Below are 27,367 nucleotides of genomic sequence, written 5' to 3'. Positions count from 1 at the left end.
CTTGCTCAGAAGAGCTTACAATCTAATGAGTTCAATAGAATGAGGCAGGGAGCACTGCACTGTGGGAGCTGTAGTCCAGAGGAGGGACTCTATTGTAATCAAGAGCTTTTAAACTGCATTTCCCAGATGGAGATTGCCAGGAGAAAAAGTGCTGCATTTGATCAGGCTGTAAAGGACACATCTTCTTCCTTTTGCTGTGAGGGAGACCGAAAAGTACACATCATGTCCAGTGTGCACCATCATTGCTGCATATCGGTGGCCTGAGTGGGATCTGGAGGGATGAATTCAGGTGTGCAAACAGTCACCTGGGTGCAGAGCAGAGAGTGGACTGATCACAAATGTGACTGGATGGTGAGCTCCAATATCACTGGGACTGGTGAGCTGCTGTGGGGATTTACTATCTTGTCCTAGAGAGATTGAGCCCTCTGGGAACTGACTCTAAAGCCATTAAGTAGGCCGCACTGCTGCCTGCAGGCTTTACTGTGACTATTGCCAGGTGTACCAACTGTAAAACTGGGCCCCAATGCTAGCCGGCTGAAGAGTGAGGACTAAAGGGCATCCCTTTATAGCTGCTACACAGAGACCTTCACCTAATGCTTATGCTAAATGCTACCTCTCAGGGGACATTATGCTAGCTATTGTCCTAGAGTGCAATCTAGACTAGTTATAGTGTTATTCATTGCAGTTAAAGTGGAAGTAAACTCCCCTATCGTTTTCAGCCAAGGAAGCTGCCATCTTTGCCTCTGTTTAATCTTCAACTGCTATGGTGCTGCACATGTGATTCGTTATGACACCAGCCATTGGATGGTTTGATAGTTTGGCTGAGAGCACAGCCAATGTGCAGTTAGCATTCCCGGCATGCCTTTTTTTTTAACTGTTTAAATCCATGGGTTTACTTCCACTTTAATGCTTATATGTGTTTATTGCTGACTTTACTGATTCATGAGTTGATCCCAGTCTAGTGGTACAGAAATCTATTCTAATTTACCTTGGCCTAGAGATTATACTCTCTAGAGGAGTGTATCTGAGCCTACCTTCTGTGTGTATATTTATGCTCAAACCACCATTTTTTTCTAACCCGAACCAATACATTGAGTTAATTTACCACTGAACTGTCTTGTGTCTATTTCCTGGTATTAAATAACAGCTGAATTAAAGGTATCTATATTCACGTTCTTATTAGTGATTGCACAATCTTTCACTCTACGAGGTGTGTCAGAGGGGCTAATGGGTGTTCTTGGAGAACAGAGAACCCAAATTACCAAGTTCACTTACTGGATATGACTCACAACATTTCCCAAACGTCAGGAGAACCCATGCAAATCAGACACCAGTTATTTCCAGTTCTTCTCGTTCCTGTGCCACACTTCCTGCATTCCAGCTAAGCAGGTTCATGTGATATACAAACATTTTCCAAACATTTACAGAGCCCTTATTCTGTATCCTGAAGTGTGCCATCCATTCACCCCAGCAAGGATCTCTCCTAAAAAGTGCAAGTAGGCCTCCATATCTGAGGTCTTACCTATCGATAGGCAGTTTGTGAGTTGGGTGGGCACCTGAAGAAGATTGGGGCGGTATACTGTGTACACGTTTACTTCAAGAATTTTCTTGCACTGTTCACATTTTACTTGGACTGATTTTGCACCGTGAACTTTATTGATTTATCGTCTTTGGATGAATTGATATTCACATAATGATTTTTATGCAATATCCCTATGCTGATGGTTCAATTATTAATGTATTAGCACTTTCTTTGGTAGCGCAACACAATTTTGTTTATTGCTTTGATCTGTATGTGGGAGTTTAGTGGGTGCTGCCGTCATAATCTTATGCCCCGTACACACGAGCGGATTTTCCGTCGGGAAAATCTTGGAAGGTTTTTCAGACGGAATTCCGCTCAAGCTTGGCTTGCATACACATGGGTCACACAAAAGTTCGCTGAACTTTAGACTGTCAAGATCACGGTGACGTACAACACTACGGCGAGCCGAGAAAATGAAGTTCAGTGCTTCCGAGCATGCGTCGAATCGTTTCTGAGCATGCGTAGGAATTGGTACAGACGATTGGAATTTCTGATCGAAACTTTTTCCGACCGAAAAATTGAGAACCTGCTGTGCTGGTCGGAATTCGGCCAGCAAAAGCCCGATGAAGCATACACACGGTCGCATTTTCCGACCAAAAGCTCTCATCTGTATTTTGCTGGCCGAATTTCCGATCGTGTGTACGCAGCATAAGTTGATGTTAGTTGGTTTTAAATTATCCTTTTTTTTTTTACACTAAGCGCAATCAATACTACTTTTCCTATTGATCCTCCCATTGCTTCCCATGATGACCAACCTCCAAGCAGGTTGCCACCAGAACAATTTATATTGAGCCATTTTTCCCGCACTGGCAGCAGCAGAACTGGCACCCCACATTCACATCTATAGTCACACCCTCACTCACTACTCTGGGGGCCTCTACAGCCTTGGCCAAAAGTTTTGAGAATGACCCAAATATTACATTTTCTCAAAGTCAGCTGCCTCAGTTTGTATGATGGCATTTACGTTTCCTCTAGAATGTTATGTGATCAGATGAATTGCAATTAATTGCGAAGTCCCTCTTTGCCATGAAAATGAACTTAATCCCTTAAAAAAAAAAAGCTTCAGGGTTCAGAAAGTCCAGCAAGTGCCAAGACCGTGTCCTACAGATGATTGAGCTGCGGGATCGGGGCACCACCAGTGCAGAGCTTGCTTAGGAATGGCAGTAGGCAGGCATGAGCGCATCGGCACACATAGTGAGACGACTTTTGGAGGATGGTCTAGTGTCAAGAAGGGCAGCAAAGAAGCTACTTCTCTCCAGGAAAAACTTTAGGGGCAGATCGATATTCTGCATAAGGTACAGGGATTGGACTGTTGAGGACTGGGGGAAAGAGCCATCCGGAAAAACCTTGTCGAGGGAAGGAAAGGTGAGCGCTACCATTAGTCCTGTGTCATGCATTCGGAGACCATTCATGTGTGGGGGGGCTTCTCAGCCAAGGGAGTGGGTTCACTCACAATTTTGCCTAAGAACACCACCATAAAGAATGGTGCAAAAACATCCCCCGAGAGCAACTTCTAACTTCCAACCATCCAAGAACAGTTTGGTGATCAATGCCTTTTCCAGCATGATGGAGCACCTTGCCATGAGGCAGAAGTGCTATTTAAGTGGCTTGGGGACCAAAACATGAACATTTTGGGTCCTTGGCCAGGAAACTCCCCAGACCTTAATTCCATTCAGAACTTGTGGTCAATCCTCAAGTGGTGGGTGAACAAAAAAAAAAAAAAACACAAATTCCGAAAAACTCCAAGTAATTATGGAAGAATGGGGGGGGCGGCCATCAGTCAGGATGTTGCCCAGAAGTTGATTGACAGCATGCCGGGGCAAATTTCAGAGGAATTGAAAAAGAAGCGTCAACACTGCAAATATTGACTTTATATAAACGTCATGTCATTGTCAATAAAAGCCTTTGACACTTATGGAATGCTTGTAATTATACTTCAGTATACTTCAGCATCCCATAGTAACATCTGACAAAAAGCTCTAAACACTGAAGAAGCAGTCTTTGTGAAAATATTTGTGTCATTCTCAAAACTTCTAGCTGTCGTTACATTGTCTACTCTCACTATGAGGGTTACCGATTCTAACAATGGTGACATTTAGTGGACAACTTGAGGAACTTACACCGGGCACCTTTGTGCCCCTACCCTACAGCTGTGCTGTTATCTAAAGTTCTCGTGTTCCCAGAGTACTCCAGCCAAAACCTGCTTCATAGTTGGCTTCCATTTAGCCAATGTTGCAGCTCCTAATGTCACACGTTGAGCCATTTTTTGTGAAACTCGATGGCCAATGAGGGTCTTATTCCTAAATCCTATAAGGATCTGATGGGACTTTGACTCTCAAGCCGAATAGACAAAGTACGGCTCAATAGCATGGCAAATACAAACATTTAATGAATAAGTACCGGTAGTAATAATGCTTAACTGAAATTCTTGTTTAATGAGCCTAATTGTGACTGGTTCTCTTTCATACCTTTCCCCAACCTGGGCTTAGGCGGTTGAGTCCCATTTCTTCTAGGTTAAGTTCCAGCACATCTATCGGAAAACACTATGGTGTCCCCTATATGTATCCCACCAAATGACCTGCACCACATGGTCTTTTCTACAAAGACCTGAATCACACAACCTACAACACATGACCTACTCCACACTTCAGCAATGCCACTCATTGACGTTTGTTGGACCCCCTAACTCACACCTTCCACTAATGTCTCTGTTCTTGACTACCAACCCAGTGGGCAAATCCAAGGATTCACTGAGCCATCAGTTCTATCTATACAGGTCTACCAAGGGAAAGCCACCATATTCCACACCATGAAATTGATGAGTCGTAGCTAAAAGCAACACAAGAGACTAAACATTGTCATATTTTCTGCTTTTTCTGTTTCTTCAGATGTTTGCAGCAAGAAGACAAGATATCCCTCCACCATTTAATCAGGATGCAATGAATACCCCACCATCTTTCCAGACTCCGACTTTTGTATTAACCTCTACTTTCTCACCTTTTCTCACAACCCCTCTTATCACATCCCGCTCTAGTTCACCTATTTGCCCATTGCCCTCTGCCCCATCTCCTGCTTTTATACCACCCAAAACCCCCTGGGAAAACACTGGCTGTCTGATCAATGACCGAGACCTGAACCTATTGGAGCGTCTGGGGGGCGGTTGCTTTGGAGTGGTCAAGAAAGGGGAATGGAGGATTTCCAATGGAAGAACAGTGAGTATTCCCTTCCTTTATCTTTACTAGTTCTCTGAGGTCTCTGCCCCCCTATCATGTTCTGTCTCAATCATCTACTACATCTTTATAGGTGAGTGTTGCTGTGAAAACCCTCCGGGCGGATGCCAACTGTGACCCTGAAGCTCTTCAGGATTTTCTGCAGGAAGTGAATGCGATGTACGCCTTGGAACACCCACATCTCATCCGACTCTATGGAGTGGTTCTTACACAACCAATGAAAATGGTGAGCGACTCAACCTACTGGGGTAACCGGGAGAGAATTAGGGCTGGTTTACACTTGCTTCAAAATGTGGAATTGGAGGCGCTTTAAAACAAGGGCATGCAGAGGCAAGGGATGGTGCCAACCCAGAGGAAATACCTGGAGGCGGAAGCTGCAAGAGTGACAGGGTGGCTCCTGGTATTATGATCAGTCAGCTTGGACTGTGAGATGAAAGGTGTTCACAGCCAAACTCCTGGGGATGGAAGGGAGGTCTGTGTCCCAGCACAATGGCCCACTGGGGGGGGGGGGGAGTAGCTGTTGGTGAGGTTGGCTCATGGGTGTATGGACCGACCACCTAAGGATACCAAGGCAGGTAGAACTGGCAGGGCCTGGTGCCATGTTGCGTTGATCCATCGCTCAGGGAGGATGTCACAAACTGGGCAGAAGTGGAGCCTGAAGGCCACAAGCTATGGGCAATGCTGGGAAGGAGAGCCAAGCCGAAACCACTGTGCCCAAGAAATGTGAAGAGCCAGCTGCAAAGACTACATGTTTTGGGACAAAAAGCCCCTTCAGGACAGGGAGAGAGCTGGCTGAAACTAGCAATGTCGCCTGTGGTATGCATCGTGGGAGAAATATAGAGGGAGGAGAGCCGCTACCATAGAGACGGGAGGATCAGCAAACCAGGGGATCAGCAGAGCTGGGGGTTACGACTTCGTGGGGGATGAGTAGAGTTGGGGGCTACTATTGAGTAGGGATCAGCAAAGCTGGGGGCTACTAAGCGCTAGATCAGCAGAGCTGCAGGATGCTACTGAGTGGGAGATCAACATAGCTGGGGGCACAACTGAATGGGGCATCAGCAGAGCTGGGAGTACTACTAAACAGGGCATCTGTTGAACAAAGGTGCCAATGAGCTGGGGATTTGCTGAACAGGGGTACTAATGAGCTGGAGATCTGCTGAGTGGGGGTAATACTGAGTTGTTGGCTCTACTGAGCCCCTTTAAAACAAATCGAAAATCAACACATATAGGGCATATGCTAAGCTTCATTAAAGCTTCAAAAAAGCACCACCGAAGTATCACAAACACATCTTGTGTTGGGCGGCACAGTGGTGTAGTGGGTAGTACTCTCGCCTAGCAGTAAAAAGCGTTGCTGGTTTGAATCCCAACCACGACACCACCTGCCTGGAGTTTGCATGTTCTCACTGTGCCTGTGTGGGTTTCCTCCGTTTTCCTCCCAAAGACATGCTGGTAGGTTAATTGGCTTCTGTCCAAAATTGGCCCTAGTATATGAATGGTGACCTTGGATTATGGACAACTCGAGGATAGGGACCAATGTGCGTGTGCAATGTATAGGGACAATTGTAGACACTCGGGTTGTACAGGATGGACTGGTGTCTTTATTCAACCTTTGTAACTATGTATCTTAGAAGCATATTGAAACGGTAGGAGCTTTAATGTGTGTTAAAGTTGAAGGAAGTGTAAGTGAGCCCTAAATGTCATTTACACAAGAGAGGCACACATATAGAAAGAACATCAGTCCCCCCCTATCATCATAATGACCTCCTCCTGTAGGGTGACACAGAAAATGAACATGAGTCCCGTGTTTCCTTCTGAATGGTCACAGAGGTATTATGTATATACTGTCTCTGTATAATTTGGACCTTTTTTCTATCTTTGTGTCTCAGGTTACAGAGTTGGCACCGCTCGGATCCTTACTCGATCATCTGCACTCTTTTGATGGCGTGTATTCTCTGCAGCTCTTGTGGTTATATTCCATCCAAATTGCCTCTGGGATGAGATACCTTGAGACGTGCAAGTTTATCCACAGGGACCTGGCAACTCGGAATGTATTGGTGGTCAGTGAAAAGAAGGTAAAGATCGGAGATTTTGGATTGACGAGGATCTTGGCGGCAAATGATGACCATTACACCACGTCTCCTCGACGAAAAATTCCCTTTGCATGGTGAGGATGGAGTTCAGCACATAGTTGGGTGGTAGAATCGACTGAAGGATCTGTTCTCTATTGTGAGGAGTAAGATGCTAACCAACTCTAAGGTTGTGTTATGTTTGGAAAGTCTTAATCACTGATGAGTCCATTATTTTCCCTTTGTGTTATAGGTGTGCTCCGGAGAGCCTGAAGTTTGGCAAGTTTTCACACTCAAGTGATGTCTGGATGTTCGGGGTCACCATGTGGGAGATGTTCACCTATGGACAGGACCCGTGGCTTGGCCTGAATGGGAGACAGGTAATGCATCGATTCTGTGGAGCAGTAGTCTGCATATTGTGGCCATTTGCCTTCGCCTGACCCTTGGGGCACTATTCCTGCTACTGACACCAACAGTGGGACATAATTCATCCAGCAGTAGGGTACTATTCCTCCCATTAGTGCCATTGATAGGGCTCTATTTCTCCTGCTACTGACCTCCGGTGCTATATAATTAGGGATGAGCCCAATGTTCACCAGACATTATGTGGTGTTCACTGGAAATTCGAAAATGTCTATGGGACGCGAAGAACCAAAAGTGCTAATTTTAAAGGCTTATATGCAATTTATTGCCATAAAGTGTTTGGGGACTCGGGTTTTTTCGGGAGCAGTGATTTTAATGATGCTTAAAGTGAAACATTAAAGCGGGAGTCCACCGGGACTCCGCGTTTTTTTTTTTTTTTTTAAAAGCCAGCAGCTACAAATACTGCAGCTGCTGACTTTTAAATAGTGACACTTACCTGTCCAGCGCGCCCGCGATGTCGGCACCCGAAGCCGATCGCTCGCTCGGCTGCCGGGTCCCGTCGCCATCTTGGGTATGGGAATCAGGAAATGGAGCCTTTCGGCTTCATTTCCCGGTTCCCTACTGCGCATGCGCGAGCCGCGCGGTGCAATCCGGACAGTCCCCGCTGCCTCTGGGAGCTGTGTGTTTCCCAGCAGGCAGCGGGGCACTTGCTGAAGGGGGCGGGCGCTTGCGGAACGGGGCGTAACGTACGCCCCGTTCCGCAGAGAGCTAGCCCGGAAGTGGGTGCAGTTACCTGGATTATCCAGGTAACTGCACCCCCCTCCCCCCTGAAAGGTGCCGATTGTTGCGCCGGAGGGGGGGGGGGGGATTCCGATGAGCGGAGGTCCATTTTAGGGTGGACCTCCGCTTTAAAAATGAAATTTTGCTTTAAATATTGTGCCTGGGTGGTGTCTATAGTATGCCTGTAAAGTGGCACAGTTTTCCCCTGTTTAGAACAATACCGCAGCAAAATTACATTTCTAAAGGAAAAAAAAACACGAATTTAATACTGATCGTGGCTATAATGAATTGTCAGGTCTCTGTAATATAGATAACTCATAAAAAAAAAACAGCATGACCCCCCCCCCCCAGTCCATTACCAGGCCCTTCAGGTCTGGTATGGATATTAAGGGGAACCCTGTGCCAAATTTAATGAACCTCCTGAACCGTACCAGGCCACATGCCCTCAACATGGGGAGGTTCTTTGGAGTTACCCCCAAAAGCACCTTGTCCCCATGTTAATGGGGACAAGGGCCTCAACCCCACAATCCTTACCCGGTGTCTGCGGGCGGGGGGCTTATCAGAAACTGAAAGCCCCCTTTAACAAGGGGACCCTCAGATCCCAGGCTGTCTTGCGATGTAGCTCCATCTCACACCGCCCGACGGACTGAAAAAAAACCCACAACAGCTCTGCCTCCATGGGAGGCTCCCGCCGAGTGACACTTCTTCTCGTTGACGGCTGTTGTATAACTGAAGGCCGGTGACGTAAATGGATGACCCCCATCCCTTCTGATGCCACATGACGTCAGAGGAAGGTGGGGTCACCCGTTTACGTCACCGAGTGGCCCTGCCCTCAGCTATATAACAGCTGTCAACGAGAAAAAGCATCACTCGGTGGGAGCCTCCCATGGAGGCGGAGCTGTTGCATTTTCTTTTTTCGGTCCGTCTCACAGCGAATCTGCCGCAGAGCCCACTTATATCAAAAAGCGGACCGCCCACTGAAGAGGATACCGGGGTTATGGTAGCTAGCTGCTACCATAACAACGGTATTCCTCTTCAAAGTAGCGACGTGAACCTGCGGCGGGCGGTTCATAAGTGGTTAAAACTTTATTTTGCATTGATACATGTCCCCTGGGGAAGGACCCGGGTCCCTAAACACTTTTAACTTGCATATAAGCCTTTAAAATTAGCACTTCACATTTTTCATGTTCGTGTCCCATAGACTTTAACGGTGTTCGTCCAAGTTTTTTGCCTGTTTTTTGCCTCAAGTCCTGGTACGAAGCGAACCCGGGGGGCTGTTCGGCTCATCCTTGTATATAATTTTTTATAGTCCCACTGACTACCAAGCCTGAGGCATTGCTTACTCCCACTGGTCTGAATCTGGTCCCCCTAAAATCTGAAAGGACAGTAAACTGCCCCCCTGGTTTAGAAAGTTTGGAGCATTATGCTGTAAAGTACCACCAATCACCTTCCCAGTCCTGAAGTTGGTAACCATTTGGTTGTCTCCATTTCTCCAGATTTTAGCTGCAATTGAAAGAGATTCTGAGCGGCTGGAGTGCCCTGAAGATTGTCCTCTTGCTTTGTACAATGTGATGATGAAATGTTGGGCGTACATACCGAAAGAGAGGCCAAATTTTACCTCCATCATCAGCCTTCTGCAAGAGGTGAGTGACCTGACAATTATATCAAGGAGATCTGTTTTAAACATCATCTTCTAATTCTGAAAGGACTGCCCATGAACTGTCTGCAATATTGCCCTGTAGTACCCTCTGCTGGATCCAGGGGAGCCTCTTTTTTCATACAGGAGATCCATCTCTGATATTTCCTTCTACCCCAACATGCAATGGACTCAGAAGACTATCACCATTTTAGACCTACTCTTATCTTTCATGGGTCCTGGGGCGGGGGTCTGTCTTCAACTTTGGCCTCCTCTCTCATACAAATACATCTGGATCATCTGTCTCTGTTATCGCCTTGTGCTTTGGTCTGCAATAGATCTAGGAAGTGATTGACCTTTGCTTTTACCTCTGCTGGTAGTCTTTCTTCTTTAAAATGCTTCCAGGGGATCTATCTCTGATGTTTCCATAAACCAATCTACAGAATACAGTAAGTCTGGGATTTGTAGCCTTCCCTACTCTGATCTGATATCTCCAATATTATGCTTTATACAATAATCACTTCAGGAGGTCTATCACCTGAGGGCTTCTACCCGTTGGGAGGTGCAGCTTGGTGCGGTGGTAGAAAATACACAGGGTCCAGTTGCAGCAAACAAAACTTGTATTAAAGTCAAAGTTCAACTTTACAAACAGCCTGGCGGGAAGGCGCCTGACCAGGGACAATCATAGGTTGTAACGGCAATGTGGAACACAGCAGGTCTTGGGAGAGCCGCCAGCATCTGTCTCGGTGGGCAGAATGCGGCCTGGCTGGTCTTTATTTAAATGGGAGGATCCCAGGGAAGATGGTGCATCACAATCTTGTCCCTACTCGTCTACAAACTTTAACTACCGCTATTTCCTGACAGATGGGTGACCTGTTTCCTACACTACCCACTCCCAAAATTCGCACCAAACCCTTAAATAGACTCTGCCTGACCCAAGATGGGCACCAGGGTCACATGGGATGACGACATCCAACCGGATAGCTTTCCCAGTGACCCAGGAAACCATAGAGGAGCATTCCTCTTGACTTTCTCCCACTCTACACTGCTGCTGCAGTTGAGCGCCATCTGCAGTGGAGAAAGTGGAGTGCATCTGCCTGCCTGATGTGAGGTGTTAATATAAAGTCTCAATAATTTAATATAAGTCTCAATTTCTGTAATTTCCTTAGTGCTGTTCTCCAATACGACTCCTTACTCATTATATGACCTCTCTTGATAGTTCTTTGTTTAACAGAAATCTTCTTAATTCCACAGGCGAAACCTCTTGAGGTACGAGTTGTGCAGGAAGTTAACAATTCCTCCTGTCTGCCCTTGGATGCTGGGGATGCCGTCACTGTCATTGAAGTTGGGTAAGGAAAAATATTTGTTCTCTGTACCCATGTATCTCCATCCACCGCTCATCTCCTACTATACACAGCCAGGGCTGGACTGGGACAGAAATTTGGCCCTGGACTTCAACCAGACCGGCCCACTTACATTTTGAGTGTCCCATCAGCATCCCTTACAACAGAGTGTCCCATCACCAACCCCCTTACAACAGAGTGTCCCATCAGCAGCCCCCTTACATCAGAGTGTTCTATTACGAGCCCCCTTACATCAGAGTGTCCCATCAGCACCCCCCTACATCAGAGTGTTCCATTACGAGCCCCCTTATGTCAGAGTGTCTCATGAGCAGCCCCCTTACATCAGAGTGGCCCATCAGCATCCCCTTACATCAGAGTGGCCCACTGAGCCATCGGCCCACCGGGAAACTCCCAGTAGTCCCAATGGCCAGTACATGCCTGTACACAGCTAATAACTGGTCATCAGTCATCTTCTAACAATTATCTGTCTTCCCACTATTAACATACATTATCAATATTTCCTTGCTGAACATTCCTGATCCATCCATCGTTCACTATCTTCCATGTGTGGTCAATAGGGATGAGCCGAACACCCCCTGGTTCGGTTCGCATCAGAACTTTCGAACGGACCGCAAATTCGTACAAACTTTAGAACCCCATTGAAGTCTATGGGACTCGAACGTTCGAAATAAAAAGTGCTAATCTTAATGGCTAATATGCAAGATACTGTCCTAAACAGGGTTTGGGGACCTGGCTCCTGCCCCAGGGGACATGAGTCAATGCCTAAAATGTTTTTAAAAATGGCCGTTTTGGTGGGAGCACTGATTTTAATGACGATTAAAGTGAAAACAAAAAAAGTGAAAAATTCCTTTAAATATGGTGCCTGGGGGGTGTCTGTAGTATGCCTGTGAAGTGCCACGTGTTTCCCGTGTTTAGAACAGTCCCTGCACAAAATGACATTTAACGGAAAAAAAGTCATTTAAAACTGCTTGCGTTTTTTATGTAATGTCTGGTTCCGGCAATATGGATGAAAATCATTGAGAAAAATGGCATGGCTACCCATTACCAGCCCCTTTGGGTCTTGTACGGATATTAAGGGGAACCCCGTACCCATATTAAAAAAAGGAAAGACGTGGGGCCCCCAGGCCCTATATACTCAGAACAGCAGTATACAGGCGGTGCAAACAAGACAGGGACTGTGTAGGTTTGTTCTGTTAAGTAGAATATGTTTGTAATTTTGAACTGGTACATTTTTAAAGTGTAGCTCCAGTCAAAAAATCTATTTTTAAGCTTTTTTCATCTCACTTCCTGTTGTCTCCTTCCATTTTCAAGTAGGAGACGTTTGTAAGTTGGATGTTTGAAAGTAGGGGACTGCCCTATATGCTCTGCAGAAATGGCAGAACAAGGTGTTGGTGTTGCCACAACATTGTAAACCCTTAAAGTGACTCTTGGTGGGCGCTGAAGCGCCCTGCTGTGAACGATTATATCAAGAATTGTAATTACATGCCATTGTTGAACAGTGGTAGAAAAATTGGGCCTTTGGTGTTTGTGGTGCTGGTGCCACAACACTATAAGTCCTCACAGTTACTCTCAGTGGGCACAGGAACGGGCCCTGCTGTGAAATATTATATCAAGAATTGTAATTACATGTCCCTGTTAAACAGGGGCTAAAAATTGGGCCTTAGGCACTGGTGCTGGTGCCACGACACTGCAACCTCTCCCATATACTCTAGTTGTAGTGCAGGAATGAGCCCGGCTGCAAAGCATTGCATCAAAAATTGTAATTGAACGCCCCTGTTAAACAGGGGCTGAAAAATTGGGCCTTAGGCACTGGAGCTGGTGCCACGACACTGCAACCTCTCCCATACACTCTAGTTGTGGTGCAGAAATAAGCCCTGCTACAAAGCATTGCATCAAAAATTTTAATTAAACGCCCCTGTTAAACAGGGGCTGAAAAATTGGGCCTTAGTCACTGGTGCTGGTGCCACGACACTGCAACCTCTCCCATATACTCTAGTTGTGGTGCAGGAATGAGCCCTGCTGCAAAGCATTGCATCAAAAATTGTAATTAAATGCCCCTGTTAAACAAGGGCTGAAAAATTGGGCTGGTGGCATCACCCAGAACCAAAAATGTTCTTCCAACATATCAGCCGAGGAGGAAGAGGATAGACAATCAACATAACAGGACAGTCACTCAGCATCAGCATAGGCAGTCTTGAAGGGATGTGATATTTAAAAAAAAAAAATTATTTCGGTTACATCAGCTTCAGGTGCTTGGTAGCTGTGGGTGATCCAAGACTGATTCATCTTTATGAAGGTCAGTCGATCAACCGAGTCGGTGGACAGGCGCACCCTGTGATCGGTAACAAAGCCACCAGCAGCACTGAAGGTGCGTTCCGAAAGAACGCTGGATGCAGGACAGGCCAGTAGCTCAATTCCATACTGTGCAAGCTCTGGCCAGTGATCCATCCTCAAGACCCAGTAAGCCAGAGGATTTTCGGTGGGAAAGGTGTCCAAGTCTGACCTTGCTCCTAGGTATTCCTGCACCATGTAAATCAGACGCTGGCGATGGTTGCTGGAACCCATCATACCTTGGGGCTAGGGACTAAAAAATTGTCTGAACGCATCGGGCAGATGGCCACCTTCTCCACCGCTCCTTCTGACCGATGCCTCAGCAACACATTGTCCAGGACCAGGAGTTTGTAACCTCCCAGTCTCTGGGAACGCGTTGCACAGACCTTTCTGCAAGGCCTCCTGGAGATGTCTCATCCTCTGCTCCCTCTGCGATGGCAAGATAAGGTCGTCAACCTTACCCTTGTACCGTGGATCAAGGAGAGTGGCCAGTCATTAATGGTCCCTCTCCTTGATCCGAAGAATACGAGGATCCTTCCACAGGCTTTGCAGGATCAGGGTGGCCATGCAGCGTAGGTTAGCTGAGGCATTCGGTCCGAAGTCCTCTGGGTCACTAAGGGCAACATGATCCGCAGCTACCTCCTCCCAGCCACGTACAAGTCCACGGGTTTCTTGGGACTGTAAATCATCCCTACTAGACTGCTGCTGATGCTGAGTGCCAGCCTCCACCTCCATGCTGACACAATCATCCTCCTCCTCCTCCTCATCCTTGTCCTCTTCCTGTGTGATGGGTGGGACAGCAGGAACACTGCCTCGATGAAGGGGGCCTTGAGAGGCAAGGAAGTCCTCCTCTTCCTGCCTCTGTTCTGCCTCAAGTGCCCTGTACATTATTCCATGCAGCGTATGCTCCAACAGGTGGACAAGAGGTACAGTGTCACTGATGCATGCACTGTCACTGCTCACCATACTTGTGGCCTCCTCAAACGGTGACAGGACAGTGCATGCATCCCTGATCATGCCCCACTGGTGTGGTGAGACAAAACTAAACTCCCCTGACCCTGTCCTGGTGCCGTAGTCGCACAGGTACTCATTGATGGCCCTCTGCTGCGCGTGCAGCCGCTGCAGCATGGCCAACGTTGAGATCCACCTGGTGGGCATGTCACATATAAGGCGGTTCTTGGGCAGGTTCAACTCCTTTTGGAGCTCGGCCAGCCGAGCACAGGCATTAAATGATCGGCAGAAATGCACACAGACTTTCCTGGCCTGCTTCAGGACATCCTGTAAGCCCGGGTACCTGCCCAAGAACCACTGCACCACGGTTTAAGGACGTGAGCCACACAGGGCACATGGGTCAGTTGTCCCTGTTGGAGGGCGGAGAGGAGGTTGGTGCCATTGTCGCAAACCACTATTCCCGGCTTAAGCTGGCGTGGTGTCAACCACCTCTCGGCCTGCCCCTGCAGAGCTGACAAAATATCTGCCCCAGTGTGGCTCCTGTCCCCCAAACAAACCAGCGCAAGCACGGCATGCCATAGTTTTGCCTGCGTACTTGCATAGCCCCTTGAACGCCTATGGAGCACCGCTGGTTCTGAGGACAGAGCACTGGAAGAGGCCATGGAGGAAGAAGAAGAGGAGGGGGTGGAGGAGAGAGGTGTGTCACAACCAGTAGTAGCATTTTGTAGGCGTGGTGGCGGAACAACCTCCAACACTACTGCACCTTGTCCTGCATCCTTCCCAGCTGCCAGAAGAGTGACCCAATGGGCCGTGAAAGACAGGTAACGTCCCTGTCCATGCCTGCTGGACCATGAGTCAGTGGTAATATGCACCTTACCGCTGACCGCCCTGTCCAGCGAGGCAAGGACATTGCCTTCCACATGCCGGTAGAGAGCCGGAATCACCTTCTGTGAGAAAAAGTGGCGTTTGGGGACCTGCCACTGAGGAACCGCACATTGTACAAACTCACGGAAGGGGGCCGAGTCTACCAACTGAAAAGGCAGCAGTTGAAGTGCTAGCAATTTAGCCAAGCTAGCATTCAACCTCTGGGCATGTGGATGGCTGGGAGTGAACTTCTTTCGACGGTCCAGCAGCTGGGGCAGGGACATTTGCCTGCTATAATCGGACGTGGGTGTTCTGCTAGCAGAGTGCCCGGAAGCACTTGGCTGTGACACACCTAATTCTACACCTTCATTCCTCTCAGAGCAGGTTTTAGAGAGGACTAAAGGTCTAGTGGGGTTGGAGATCCCAGCTGATGAGGAGCAAGGAGAGGTCCGCTTTGTTCTTTGGTGTGGGTCTTTGAGGTACGCTTGCCAATGAGCTGCATGGCAGGTCAACATATGTCTGGTCAAGCATGTGGTGCCCAAGCGGCTGATGTTTTGGCCACGCGAGATATGCTTGAGACATATGTTGCAAATAGCAGCGGTGCGATCTGATGAACTTGTCTCAAAAAAGGCCCACACCAAAGAACTTTTAGAATAACGCGCAGAGGCCGCGCCCTGCACAGGCGGAGCTCTGCGTTGTGATTCAGTCGGTGTGCTGCCCCTAAGCTGGCCCCCGGAGGGCATCCTGCCTTATTGGACATGTGCCTCCTCCTCCTCTCTCCTACCAGGCACCCACGTGGAGTCAGTGCCCTCATCATCCCCTCCCTCTTCATCGCTGTAGCAAACCTGGCAGTATGCTGCAGCTTGTGGAACATGACTGCCAGATTGCTGTCCTTCTTGAGCATCTCCTCTCTCTGCGCTCACGCTACTGCCTTCCTCTAGCTGAGTATCATCATCAGAGCCTACAAAACACTGGGCATCCTCCTGGAGTATGTACCCAACACTGTGCTCAAAGAGTTCAGGGGACTCCTCAGGAGGACGTGGTGGGTCTAGGGAAGGAGTCACTGATGATGACATTGAGACGAGGGAAGACGATGCGTTGGCAGCTGCTTTGCTAGTACCCTGAGCCTGGGTTAGAGAGGATGAGGAGGATGAAGAGGGCTTGGTCATCCACTCTACCAAGTCTTCGGCATGATGCGGCTCAACACGTCCAGCTGCCAAAAAGGACAAGCGTGTTTCATGGCCACGTGCTGATGATGGCGATGCACTGCATCCACGACCAGCACTGTTGTCTCTAGACACAGAGCCTGCTTGCCCTCTTTTATCGGCTCGCGCCTGTCTGCCTCTCCTTGTTGGCCTTTCAGACATGGTAATGGCCTGAAGGGAGATGGGAAAACCAGCAATTGGGTAGTGTATATTGTGCTGGAGGCACACAACACCCACTAACTCCTGCAGATGCCTTTATTATAGAACAGGAATTAAAGGGTAGATACTGATGTATACTGTGCTGTGCTGGAGGCATACAACACCAACTAACTCCTGCAGATGGCTGATGGCTCAATTAGAGAAGAGCTATATAGGTGGATAATGATGTATACTGCGGTCAAGGGAACACAGACAACACCCACAATCTCCTACAGCTGACTGCAAGCTCTATTACAGAAGAGCAATATAGCTAGCTATATAGGTGGATATAATGGTGTATAGTGCGGTCAAGGCACGCAGACAACACGCACAATCTCCTACAACTGACTGCAAGCTCTATTACAGAAGAGCAATATAGCTAGCTATATAGGTGGATATAATGGTGTATAGTGCGGTCAAGGCACGCAGACAACACGCACAATCTCCTACAACTGACTGCAAGCTCTATTACAGAAGAGCAATATAGCTAGCTATATAGGTAGATATAATGGTGTATAGTGCGGTCAGGGCACGCAGACAACACCCACAATCTCCTACAACTGACTGCAAGCTCTATTACAGAAGAGCAATATAGCTAGCTATATAGGTGGATATAATGGTGTATACTGCGCTCAGAGCACGCAGACAGCACCCACAAACTCCTGCAGATTGCTAAAAGCTCAATTACAGAAGAGCAAGAACGCTTAATCGGCCGATAACAAACGGTATATACTGTGTTGAAGGTACACAGAGAACACCCACTAACTCCTACAGATGCCAACACACTACACAAGGCCGCCGCGCTGGCAGCCTTATATAGTGTGGGGCGTGTACTACACAGCTTGAGCTATGATTGGACACAGGCATCCTGCCTGTGGCCAATCATGGCTCTCCTTGCTGCCAGCGCTGTGATTGGCCAAGCATGCGGGGTCACAGTGCATGCTTGGCCAATCATGAGCCAGCAATGCACTGCGATGGCGCAGTGCATTGTGGGCCGTGAGCGCCACACGAATTTGGCGCGAATGGCCCACAACATTCGGTATTCACCGAACGGGCGAACAGCCAATGTTCGAGTCGAACGTATGTTCGACTCGAACACGAAGCTCATCCCTAGTGGTCAACTATTCATGATCCGTCTGCTTGATCCGGAGAAGGTCACGGTGGCAGTAGACTAATTGGCCAAAGCTTTCATTTATTGTGCTATAGACTCAAGTTTTGCTTGTGGGATTTTTTCAGAGGCCACCTGTGGGAGATTTACTCTGGGCCTTGGGCTTACCTTTGGGGTGCCTCCTCCATGTTTAAGATGCCTGAGACTGTTCAAGCTTTAGATTCTCTGGTGGCAACTATACTATATATAAACCCAGATACTGTAGGTGTTATTTTCTAACAAAATGATTTTTTTTTATTTGCACTAGTACATTTACATTCCTTGTATTGTTAGATAAGAATTTTGTAAATTCCTTCCCAAAGGTTTGAACCTAAGCTCTGGAGGGGACAGAATAAGAGGACTCTTAAAATTGGACCTTTTCCCGCTGGTGTCATCTGTTCAGAGGACTTTAACAATGCCTGTAACTCTTTGCACTTGCCTAACAGTCTGGAAAAGCTTTCTCTTAGGAATGTTGACTCACAGAAAGAGTAAGTCTCTTACCACCCCTGACAAAAGGAAGTAACGGTACTTCTCCCATACTCATGAGTTCTTGCTTCTTTCAGCATGAGAGCCAAAGCAAAGGAAGATCAAAGATGTGGTCCTAGGCATACAAAACTGCATCGATGTAAGTGTCTGTGTGGTGAACATTGGCCCTTCTCATCTCCTCCCTTCTCCTTTCCATGTCTTCCCTTCTTTCCTTTCTCCTTGCCTTACCTTCATCAGTTATAATACACTTTTACCTTCCAACCTCTGTCATTAGTGCTGTTTATTTTGGTCAGTTTCTTCCATTCTTATGTCCTTCTTACATTTATCTGAATTGCACCCACAGGTATTTCTAGAAGTCTGGAGAACATCCATGACTGGAAGGCAAAGGACAAGCCTCATAACCAGCCCTCGCCTAAGCCCTGTAGACCAGATATGAATTCTACAGCAGCTCCGCCCCGTGTATTGTCTGCAAGAAGACTGAGCGACCAGCCCCCACGGAATTTGGTGGAAAATCTAACGCCTCCTAAAACATCCTCCAAGGACAAGTTTCTGGCTGTGCCGACCATGCATTGCCCCAGTCAGTTCTCAAGCTCCAATAAGAAAGATAAATTTCCATCTAACCCAAATTTGGGTCGAGGAGAGTCCCCGATTGTCACTCAAGTGACACAAGAATGCAAATCTCGAAGATGCAGCAGCAAAATGACTCACAGCGAACTGCTGAGAAAGATCAGAGAGGTGAGGACACAGAGGAATCTACGCATTATTAAAAACATTTGCAAGCATTTTGGGTGGACAGGAGGAGGGGTGCTGTTGAAGGGAATAACAATAAATTAGCTTTGCAGCCCTGGAGGCAAGCACTCCTCTCTCTCTCTCCTGGTGACCCTTTGTCACCCTCTGGCTCCCATGATTCCCCATAGTCTTCAGTCTAATGCAAAGAGTGACAGGAGGAGCTCAAAACCAGGAAATTCAATGTGTAGGACCTAAAAAGTGTCAGATTAGAGGAAAGATGAAAAAGAGATGGATCAGATGGGCACCTCTGCCTCTCCTTAGCCAATCTACATGATGTAGACCATGGGTCTTCAAACTATGGCCCTCCAGTTGTTCAGGAACTACAGTTCCCATCATGCCCAGTCATGTCTATGAATGTCAGAGTTTTACAATGCCTCATGGGATGTGTAGTTTCGCAACAGCTGGAGGGCTGTAGTTTGAGGATCCCTGATGTAGACTTTCAGGTATTTTGACTTCCATTTTAGATGCAACACCATCCTTGATATTCTTCATCTAGATGATTGGGTGTCTTGGTGAGCCTTCAGTACTTTGCACTTCAGTACTTTGTACTTGGTAGTGATGAGCTGAATGTTGTATAGAAGAAAAGATTTGCCCCAGATTGTTCTTATCTATTGATGTTCCTCTTCATTTGCTGGTCCACAGTCAGAATAGCTTAAGCTTCTAGAATGGTCCTCTGATTCCTTTTGAATGAGGGAATAGATGTTTTCCTAGTGGCATGGCCACATGAGTATGATGTCTCATAAAGATATACAGTAGATCCCTTTTAGGGCCCATACAGGGCTCCTTCACCAGATCACTTTGATGCTGACAAATCCATAAATGATACGTCCAATAAAATATGCAGAGTCATTGGCTCAACAGTAAAGAGAATTTATTTGTGGCTGCTCCTCAGACACTGACCCAAAACAGTAGCCTCCATGTTCCTTTCATGACATGTACACTTTAATGTAAGTGGTGCATTATACAGGCGTAGCTGAAATTCTGGCTGATGCGGACATATTGTATAATGTCAATGATCTACTTTTCTGCAGGTGGAGGATCAGATTCATAGCGTGACACCAGGGAAGTGCCATGAAGCCCTGCGTTTCTTTGGAGGGGATGTGATGCGGGCCGTCCAGCACTTAAAGGTGACAATTTCCTAATAAGCAAACTATTCAACTCACTGGTGAATATAGATTGGAAGTCACTGACAAATGTCTTGGTGCTTGGAACAAAGTTTCTTCATGGAGTGTAAAAGCATTTTATTCATTACAGAGGAATGGGAGTGAGTTTCACATCATACATAGCATTAGAATTACCCAAATATCTATACAAAATCACACCCAATATTTAGTAGACCCTCATTTTGGGTAACTATCCAAAGATTGGAACTGGTAAAGGCTGGAATAGTTTGGAGGGTTGAGTACAATCTTGTGAGTTTTTCCTGGTGGCCATTGAGGACCTTCTATGAATGCTAGTTCGCCAAGTTGGCTATAATACTTTCTGTATTACTGACCTAGAACAAGTGTGGAGATCAGGAAAGTCTTGGTCCAGGTTAATCTATGAAACCAGTGGATCGGCATAATATCCCTGAAGGTACCATTATCAATGGAAACTATTGGAAAATATACCAAAAGGGAACAGAAGATCCATAGGTGATAATAATTAATTTGGGTTGGAGTTTGACACTTATCAGTTTCCTAGAGAAGCTTCTTGCTGGCTGCTACAGCCCTCTACCATACTTTGTGGCTTGGACACAAGATGTCATGGGCCCGCAGCACCACCACCATGAACTTCAAGTTTAAATCTTTTATATAAATCTATAATATAAAGACATTTCAAAATCAGATTCCATACTAAGATCTGAAGTTACTATAAAGAATTGCAACTATATTGTTAAGAAACAAGAAAGAAGAATCAATACACATTTAGGGGTAGAAGAGAAGCTTTCACCAGAAGGTGGGGGTTGTCAGAAGGTGGTGTGGTCAGATGGTAGGGTGATTGAAAGGTGGAGGAAATGGAAGGTGGGGTTGTCAGGAGGTAGGGTTGTCAGAAGGTGTTGTGGTCAGAAAGTGGGCATTGTCAGAAGGGGTTGTGATCAGGCAATCAGGTAGTCAGAAGGTGGAAGCTGTCATAAGGTGAGGTGATCAGCGGGTGGGGGGGGGGATAAAAAAGGCTGGATTGTCAGGAGTTATGGTCATCAGAAGGTGGGGATTGTCAGAAGATGGGGTGGCTAGAATGTGGGATAGTCAGAAGGGGGTGCTGTCAAATTGCAGGGGCAGTAAGAAGGTACGGTGAATCTTAAGGTGAGGGCTGTCAGATGGTAATGGCGGTCAGGTGAGGGTTGTCAGCAGGTGGCGTGGTCAAACGGTGGGGGGATAATAAGGTAGGGTTTTCAGAAGTTAGGGTGGTCAAGAGGTGGGGTTGTCAGACGGTTTGGTTGTCTGGAGGTTGGGTTGTCAAAAGGGGGGAAGGTCAGAAAGTAGGTGAGGGTTGTCAGAAGGTGGGGGGATCGCAAAGGTAGTTTCCAGAAGTTAGGGTGGTCAGGGAGTGGAGTTGTCAGAAGGTTTTGTGGTCTGCATTTTTGGGTGGCCAGAAGGTGGGGTGGCCAGAAGGTAGGGTGGCCCAAAATTGAGGGTATAATGAGGTAGGGTTTTCAGAAGTTAGATAGTCAGAGGGTTTGGTTGTTAAACATGTCAAAAGGTTGGGTTGTCATAGCAACTCAACTTGGAGACATCTTGAATTACAACCCTTGTGGGACTGATGGAACAAGTTGGAAGGAATTTTCAACCCCCCATTAATGGAGAAAAGAGGTGTAAACTTCCGGTTCCATATTCACTACAGGAGAAATCCTTTGCACTTTGAATTATTATGACTATTTCATGGATTTAGGATTTATGCAATTTATGCAACATTGTGTATGGTGAATGTGGGGGCACCCTGGTACAGTTTTTAATATGACAGATCTGTCACATTTTAATGGATGATGGGTTGTTATATGACAAATGGTGAAGTGGATTTCGTTTTTGTAAAATAAAGTTCTTGAAATCGGTAGAATTTACATGAATTTACAATGTGAGGTTCTTTGTATCATAGAATTTCTTTCTCTTCAGGTGGTTCATGTGTACAACATGAGCCGATACAGTAAGGAGGAATGCCGCAGAATCCTGGAGAACTTCAATTGGAACCTAGAAGCGGCTTCAAGCTATGTCCTGCGGCATAAGAACCCTCAATAATGGGACTGACTGAAGTTTCTTCCCTCCCTTTACGCAGAGCAATTCAAAATTCCTGATGACCTAGAAAGGTGTCGAAGGTCATGTCTCTATGTATTGGGATTTACTATCGCAGCTCTGACTGTACTGGCTCTACACACAAAACTTCTGGATACATTGGTTGGCTTTTCTTTTGAATTCTGAGCTTGGCATGTTTTCTGCCATTTTTATCACTCCTAACATCCCAGCACATTCAGATTCCGGTAACGAAGGAATTTCATTGAAGGAATTGCTTTGGCTGAACAGTTTAGTAAAGTTGGGCAGCACCATGCAAAATGTTTTGCCTCTGCTTCATCTGAAAGACGTATACTAATCAAGAGGAACCAGAGTGTGCTTTCAGGCGTCCGACTTGGAAATGGCATGTGCTACATTTCAGAATGGCGTCACATTTATTGGTGATCCTCTTGTGTTAGGACATCACTGAGGAATTGTCGATGGTCAGCTTCCACTATATCGTAGATTGCTTTATTGCTCATAGATCAACTGGTACTTCAAAAGCAGGCAGAGCGAGCTCCAGTAGCATGGTCAAGGTCAGTACCACAGACAAGGTCGGGAGCAAGCCAGGTTAGCAATGGGAGGTCAGTCAGGAAAAGCAGGAACAGAGGAACACAGATTTCAGGATTCAGGGATTAGCACACATCTGGGTCTCCTTTAAATGGGCAGCTCTGTACCATACCTGGGATAGGCCGTGCACGGGTGCGCTGATGCACGACAACATATACACCAGAGCTCATCTGTATGCTGGCACTTGTGCATGAGCATTCGTTGTAGGAAAATGAGCATCAGCTGTATTTGTCTCCTGACATCTCCATTGATCTTTTTTAGCTTTCTATAATGGTGACATTCTGAGCACCACTATAAAGGTTTTGTTCTTTCTGCTAATCAATAATGTAGGAGGCATTTTCTTTCCATTGACCCCCAAAGAATTGGTTTTAGTGACCTGAAAAATATTTTAGGGGGTAAAAAAGGCTGTTGTAGGCTGTATAATCAGTGGCTAGGCACTGAGACTCATGGAGGCCACCATTTTTGGAAATGTTCCATCCCTTTGGACACAGTTCACCTCTCAAGGCAAGGGGTGTGACTCCGTTTTAAAATCTGGAAAATTATCAAGAATTTTTTTTTTTACAAACTTTTCGTGTGTGGTAAACAAAGCGAGTTTTATGACAATGGCTTGGGGTAGGGTGACATGAAATGGGAATTAAGAAATAAATCCATGTCCAAGGCATAGGTTCAGCAGATGACGTCCAGGTCTTTCACTAATGTGGGATTGACACATACTGTGGTTGGTGATATAGGGGGCTGAGGCACTTGGCCATAAGAATGTCTACCAAAGTGTAATTTCTACATAAGTGTATCGGCAGTTTAAAACGGCGGTTCAGCTAAGGCATGCAAGCAGGTGCTTCCAAAGGGTTTACGGTATTATGTATATTTTTTGTATATATTTTTGACTGTTGTTGTTCTGAATACTTTGCATTTCTTTGTAAAATTGTATATTGCTATGTGAGTTAATTGCACTGTTTCCTTAAATTGCCCTGTAGAGTCGGTAAGTGCTGAAAAGCAAGGGTTAACACTGCTGGCCTGGTTTTCCCAGGCTTTTTTGGGATGTACCATCCTTTGCTGGGGGGGGGGGGGGAGTTAAAAGAGGAACTGCCTCTATGGGCAGGGGCTGTGTTTTGGTTCTGCTCCAGGATGGGAAGGGAATAGGAGCTGTGCCAGGATGTAATGGCTTTTTCTTCTGAACCCGCCCCCCCCCTTGGGAGATTACAATCAGGGTTTCCAGGGATATGGACTTGTGCCACAGCTAAATGGACTTTAAAAGGACTGTCTCGCCCATCTAAGGCATGGCCACCTCATAGAGCACCAGGAAACATCTAAGGGGCACAAAAGAGGTGCTTTGTAGTAGGAAAAGAAATGCCTGTATATTTTGTTATACTTAAACAATTTCTTTTTCTTTTTTTTAATAAAGAACTTTGTTTTTATGCAACTTTGCCTGGTCTGAAGTGACTTCAGGACACCTGTAAAGGGGTGCATGTATGTTTGGTATATCACAGAACAGGGTTTACGTCTGGGGACAAAATAAGTTAGGAAAGATGAAGTACACATGTCTAACATGCACTGAAACTATTCCAAGGATGCTTTATTGCTATTGACTACAATACTAGTATTGCATGCATAAGCAACCAGCCAGTCGGGAAGGGTGGCGACTTGACATAGGTAATAGAAGACCCTGGTAGTGAATGAACTTGCATGCATAGACTTCTTCCCTAGTGACTGGAACCCCAATACTGGGTCCGACTCACGGCACGGGGTATCCTAGGGACCCAGTCTAGAAGACACTGAAAATGGAGTGAGGCCTCAGGGAAGAATAAGTACGGGTTATGTACACAGTTGAGCTTCCTAGTATTCAAGAGTAACATTCAAATCAATGTCACTGAGGTGTTGTGATGGGCACCTGGGCTGGTGAAGTTCAATGCGCCAGCTCAGGAATGCTACACAAACAAGAGAAGTGGAATGAAGGACTGTGTTCCTTGTGTGCAATGTAAAGAGTTACAGAAGTTGGGCCATGGATTACTAGGAGATAATTATGTCTGTGTGAAGTGTTGCTTTTAAGAAAAAGTGCTGCCACACTTGCGTTAAGCAACAGCCTCAGCTCGCCTCTAGGGGCACTAGCGAGTGCTTCCTCCTTTCCCAGGCTTTAGGATGGTTCTGAGTCCTGAAGGGACAGAGGATGCTGGGACTGTGACGTCATAATGGGCGGGGACATCACCCGGCGATGTCCCTATATAAGTCGCCGTACGCCGCGTCCCTGTCATTGTGGCCAGAGACAGCGACGAGTCAACAGCTCAAGGAGAGAAGTACAGAAGGCGGCAATGAAGACAGCGGCGACAGAAGGCTGGGCCACCACTTGTAAAAGAGCTAGAAGAAGGCGCGGAGGCCTGGCAAGAAGAACTGAAGAGAAGGACAAGACCCCCGAAGTCGGAAGAAGACCACCGGGCGGCCACGAAGAAGAAAGCGGGGCTCCTCCGCTAGTAAAAGAGCAGAAGATAGCGGAGGAGTCCGGCGAAAAGACCCCCCAAGACGGAAGAAGACCCCCAGAGCTGTGCAATAAACTATTTTAAGCCTTGTGTGTTGTGTTTTTTATTTTTTTTATTTCACAGGTGAATGAGTAGGGGTACATTGTACCCCATACTCATTCACATAGGGGGGGGGGCTGGGATCCGGGGACCCCCTTATTAAAGGGGGCTCCCAGATTCTGATAAGCCGCCCGCAGACCCACCGACAACCAACGGCCAGGGTTGTTGGGAAGAGGCCCTTGTCCTCATTAACATGGGGACAAGGTGCTTTGGGGTGGGGGGGCACGCAGCCCCCCCTTCCCCAAAGCACCCCCCCATGTTGAGGGCATGCTGCCTGGTACAGCTCAGGAGGGGGGGCTCTCGCTCGTCCCCACCCCCTTTCCTGACCGGCCGGGTAGCGTGCTCAGAAAAGGGTCTGATATGGACCTAGGGGGACACCCCCACGCCTTTTTTTCGGAGTAGGAGTAGGAGCTTCCTTCGCTGGCCCCAGCTACCTGGAGCCACGCTCAAAATGAACAGACTTTCCTCCGTGTGTGTGGGCAAGTCCGTTCATTTCAAAAGTACGGCAGATAGTCTGCCGCAAAAGTACCGTGTGTGAGCAGGTACGCTCGTTCGGACAGTCCGATCGTGTGTACACGGCATAAGAGTACTTGAGCTTCCTTTCCAACCCTCTGATCCCAAGTTGAAAGACTGTTCAATTGTCTGAGTTTTGCAAATAAAATCCATTCAAGTGGATCTTTTGTCAGTCTCAAGTTACTGGGCCATCTACCACGGGACACCCCTAGACGTGCAACAAGGAGAACGAAAGTTAACGGTAAGCCCAAAAAAAAAAACAGCAGCTCCTTCGGGGGTTAGTGCTATACTTGGCTAACATACAGCTTCAGCACTCAAATAAGAGTAATTTGGGCTTTAAAAAGGCCTTTTTTGGAGAGCTTTAACCTTCTTTGACTAGTGGAATATGGGTGGCAGTTTTCCCATTTCTCACTGAAGGACGCTTTCCAGCAAGGTAAAATTGGTCAGTTGCCAGACAGCTATAATGTGCAAGACTATGCCGACATGTACTAGCGACAAGGAGCAGAGATTAGGGCTTTACTACAAGAATTAGGAGACCGAAGATGATACAGCAATGTAAAACTATTCAACAGCAGGACAGTACTGAACTAGACTGGGTAGAGCACAGGCAAGTGTTTTATGACAAGAGATCCACACATGATAAAGAAGTGAAAACTTGACCAGCTGCAGGAAAATGTTTATTAGCAAGACTAAGACTCTTCTCTCCCTCCTCTTCTCTCCTCTTCCCTCTCCTTGCCCCTCTCCTTGCCCCTCTCCTCTCTCCTCTCATCTCTATCCCTATCCTCTATTCTATCTCTCCTTACTCCCCTCTCCTCTCCCCTCCGCTCTTCCATCACTCCTCTGCCCTCTCCTCTTCCCTCTCTTCTCCTCTCCCCTCTCCCTCCCCCCTTCTTTCATCAATTCTTCTCTTCCCTCTCTTCTCCTAATCTACATATGGGGCACCAGATGCATTAGTGTCCAATTTTTTTTTTGAAGCATGTGATTAGAGCCTTAGGCTCTAATAGGCTTATAAGAAGGGTAGTGGCAATACCAGGAAGACAATAGCGGAGAATCCAGAAGATTCGCTATTGTTTGTCTTCCCGATTCTCCTCCTGGCCAATCAGGCAGCAGTTCCTGACACCAGATTGGCCGGGGAGTCTTAGGATCGCCGCATTCCCATCCTGTTTCTCTGGGGGGGGAGGGGGTGTTGGTCGTTGGTTTGCCGCCCCTCCCAAAACATTGAGCTCCAGCTGCCACTGGTAGAAGCCTCTCCACATAGATCAGGCTTTCCTCATGGACAAGTGGCTTTGAATTGTAGGGAAACCTCAAATAACACCAGGAGGCCACTTCCTGACACACGTTGCTGCATACACACCATTGCTGGATATTGTTTGAAACGTCATTCTGCATAGAACCTGGTAGGGGGGAAACTATAGTTCCACTTTAAGTGCACCTCACCTCTCTCTGTATGTTAGGAGTGTGAAACTTATTGCAGACT

The 27,367-nt window shown here is 46.9% G+C and overlaps 1 protein-coding gene across 1 annotated transcript in view; it reads left to right on the top strand.

The window, feature by feature from the left end:
- Nucleotides 1-24,227, top strand: part of LOC143962195 (activated CDC42 kinase 1-like) — a 28,246-nt gene extending 4,019 nt beyond the window's left edge. The window contains exons 2-12 of the mRNA XM_077471525.1: nucleotides 4,471-4,794; nucleotides 4,886-5,038; nucleotides 6,699-6,976; nucleotides 7,132-7,258; nucleotides 9,518-9,664; nucleotides 10,912-11,006; nucleotides 18,041-18,205; nucleotides 18,281-18,342; nucleotides 18,547-18,938; nucleotides 20,024-20,119; nucleotides 22,085-24,227. Coding sequence (XP_077327651.1) covers nucleotides 4,471-4,794; nucleotides 4,886-5,038; nucleotides 6,699-6,976; nucleotides 7,132-7,258; nucleotides 9,518-9,664; nucleotides 10,912-11,006; nucleotides 18,041-18,205; nucleotides 18,281-18,342; nucleotides 18,547-18,938; nucleotides 20,024-20,119; nucleotides 22,085-22,207 — 1,962 coding nt within the window. The 3' untranslated portion in view covers nucleotides 22,208-24,227. The remainder of the gene's footprint in view (nucleotides 1-4,470; nucleotides 4,795-4,885; nucleotides 5,039-6,698; nucleotides 6,977-7,131; nucleotides 7,259-9,517; nucleotides 9,665-10,911; nucleotides 11,007-18,040; nucleotides 18,206-18,280; nucleotides 18,343-18,546; nucleotides 18,939-20,023; nucleotides 20,120-22,084) is intronic.
- The last annotated feature ends 3,140 nt before the right edge of the window (nucleotides 24,228-27,367 follow it).

The sequence above is a fragment of the Lithobates pipiens genome, unplaced genomic scaffold, assembly GCF_037356315.1.
Source record: "Lithobates pipiens isolate NorthernLeopardFrog02 unplaced genomic scaffold, aLitPip1_a1.2 Scaffold_8, whole genome shotgun sequence".
NCBI classification, from domain to species: Eukaryota; Metazoa; Chordata; class Amphibia; order Anura; family Ranidae; genus Lithobates; species Lithobates pipiens.
This window is presented reverse-complemented; position numbering and strand designations above follow the sequence as displayed.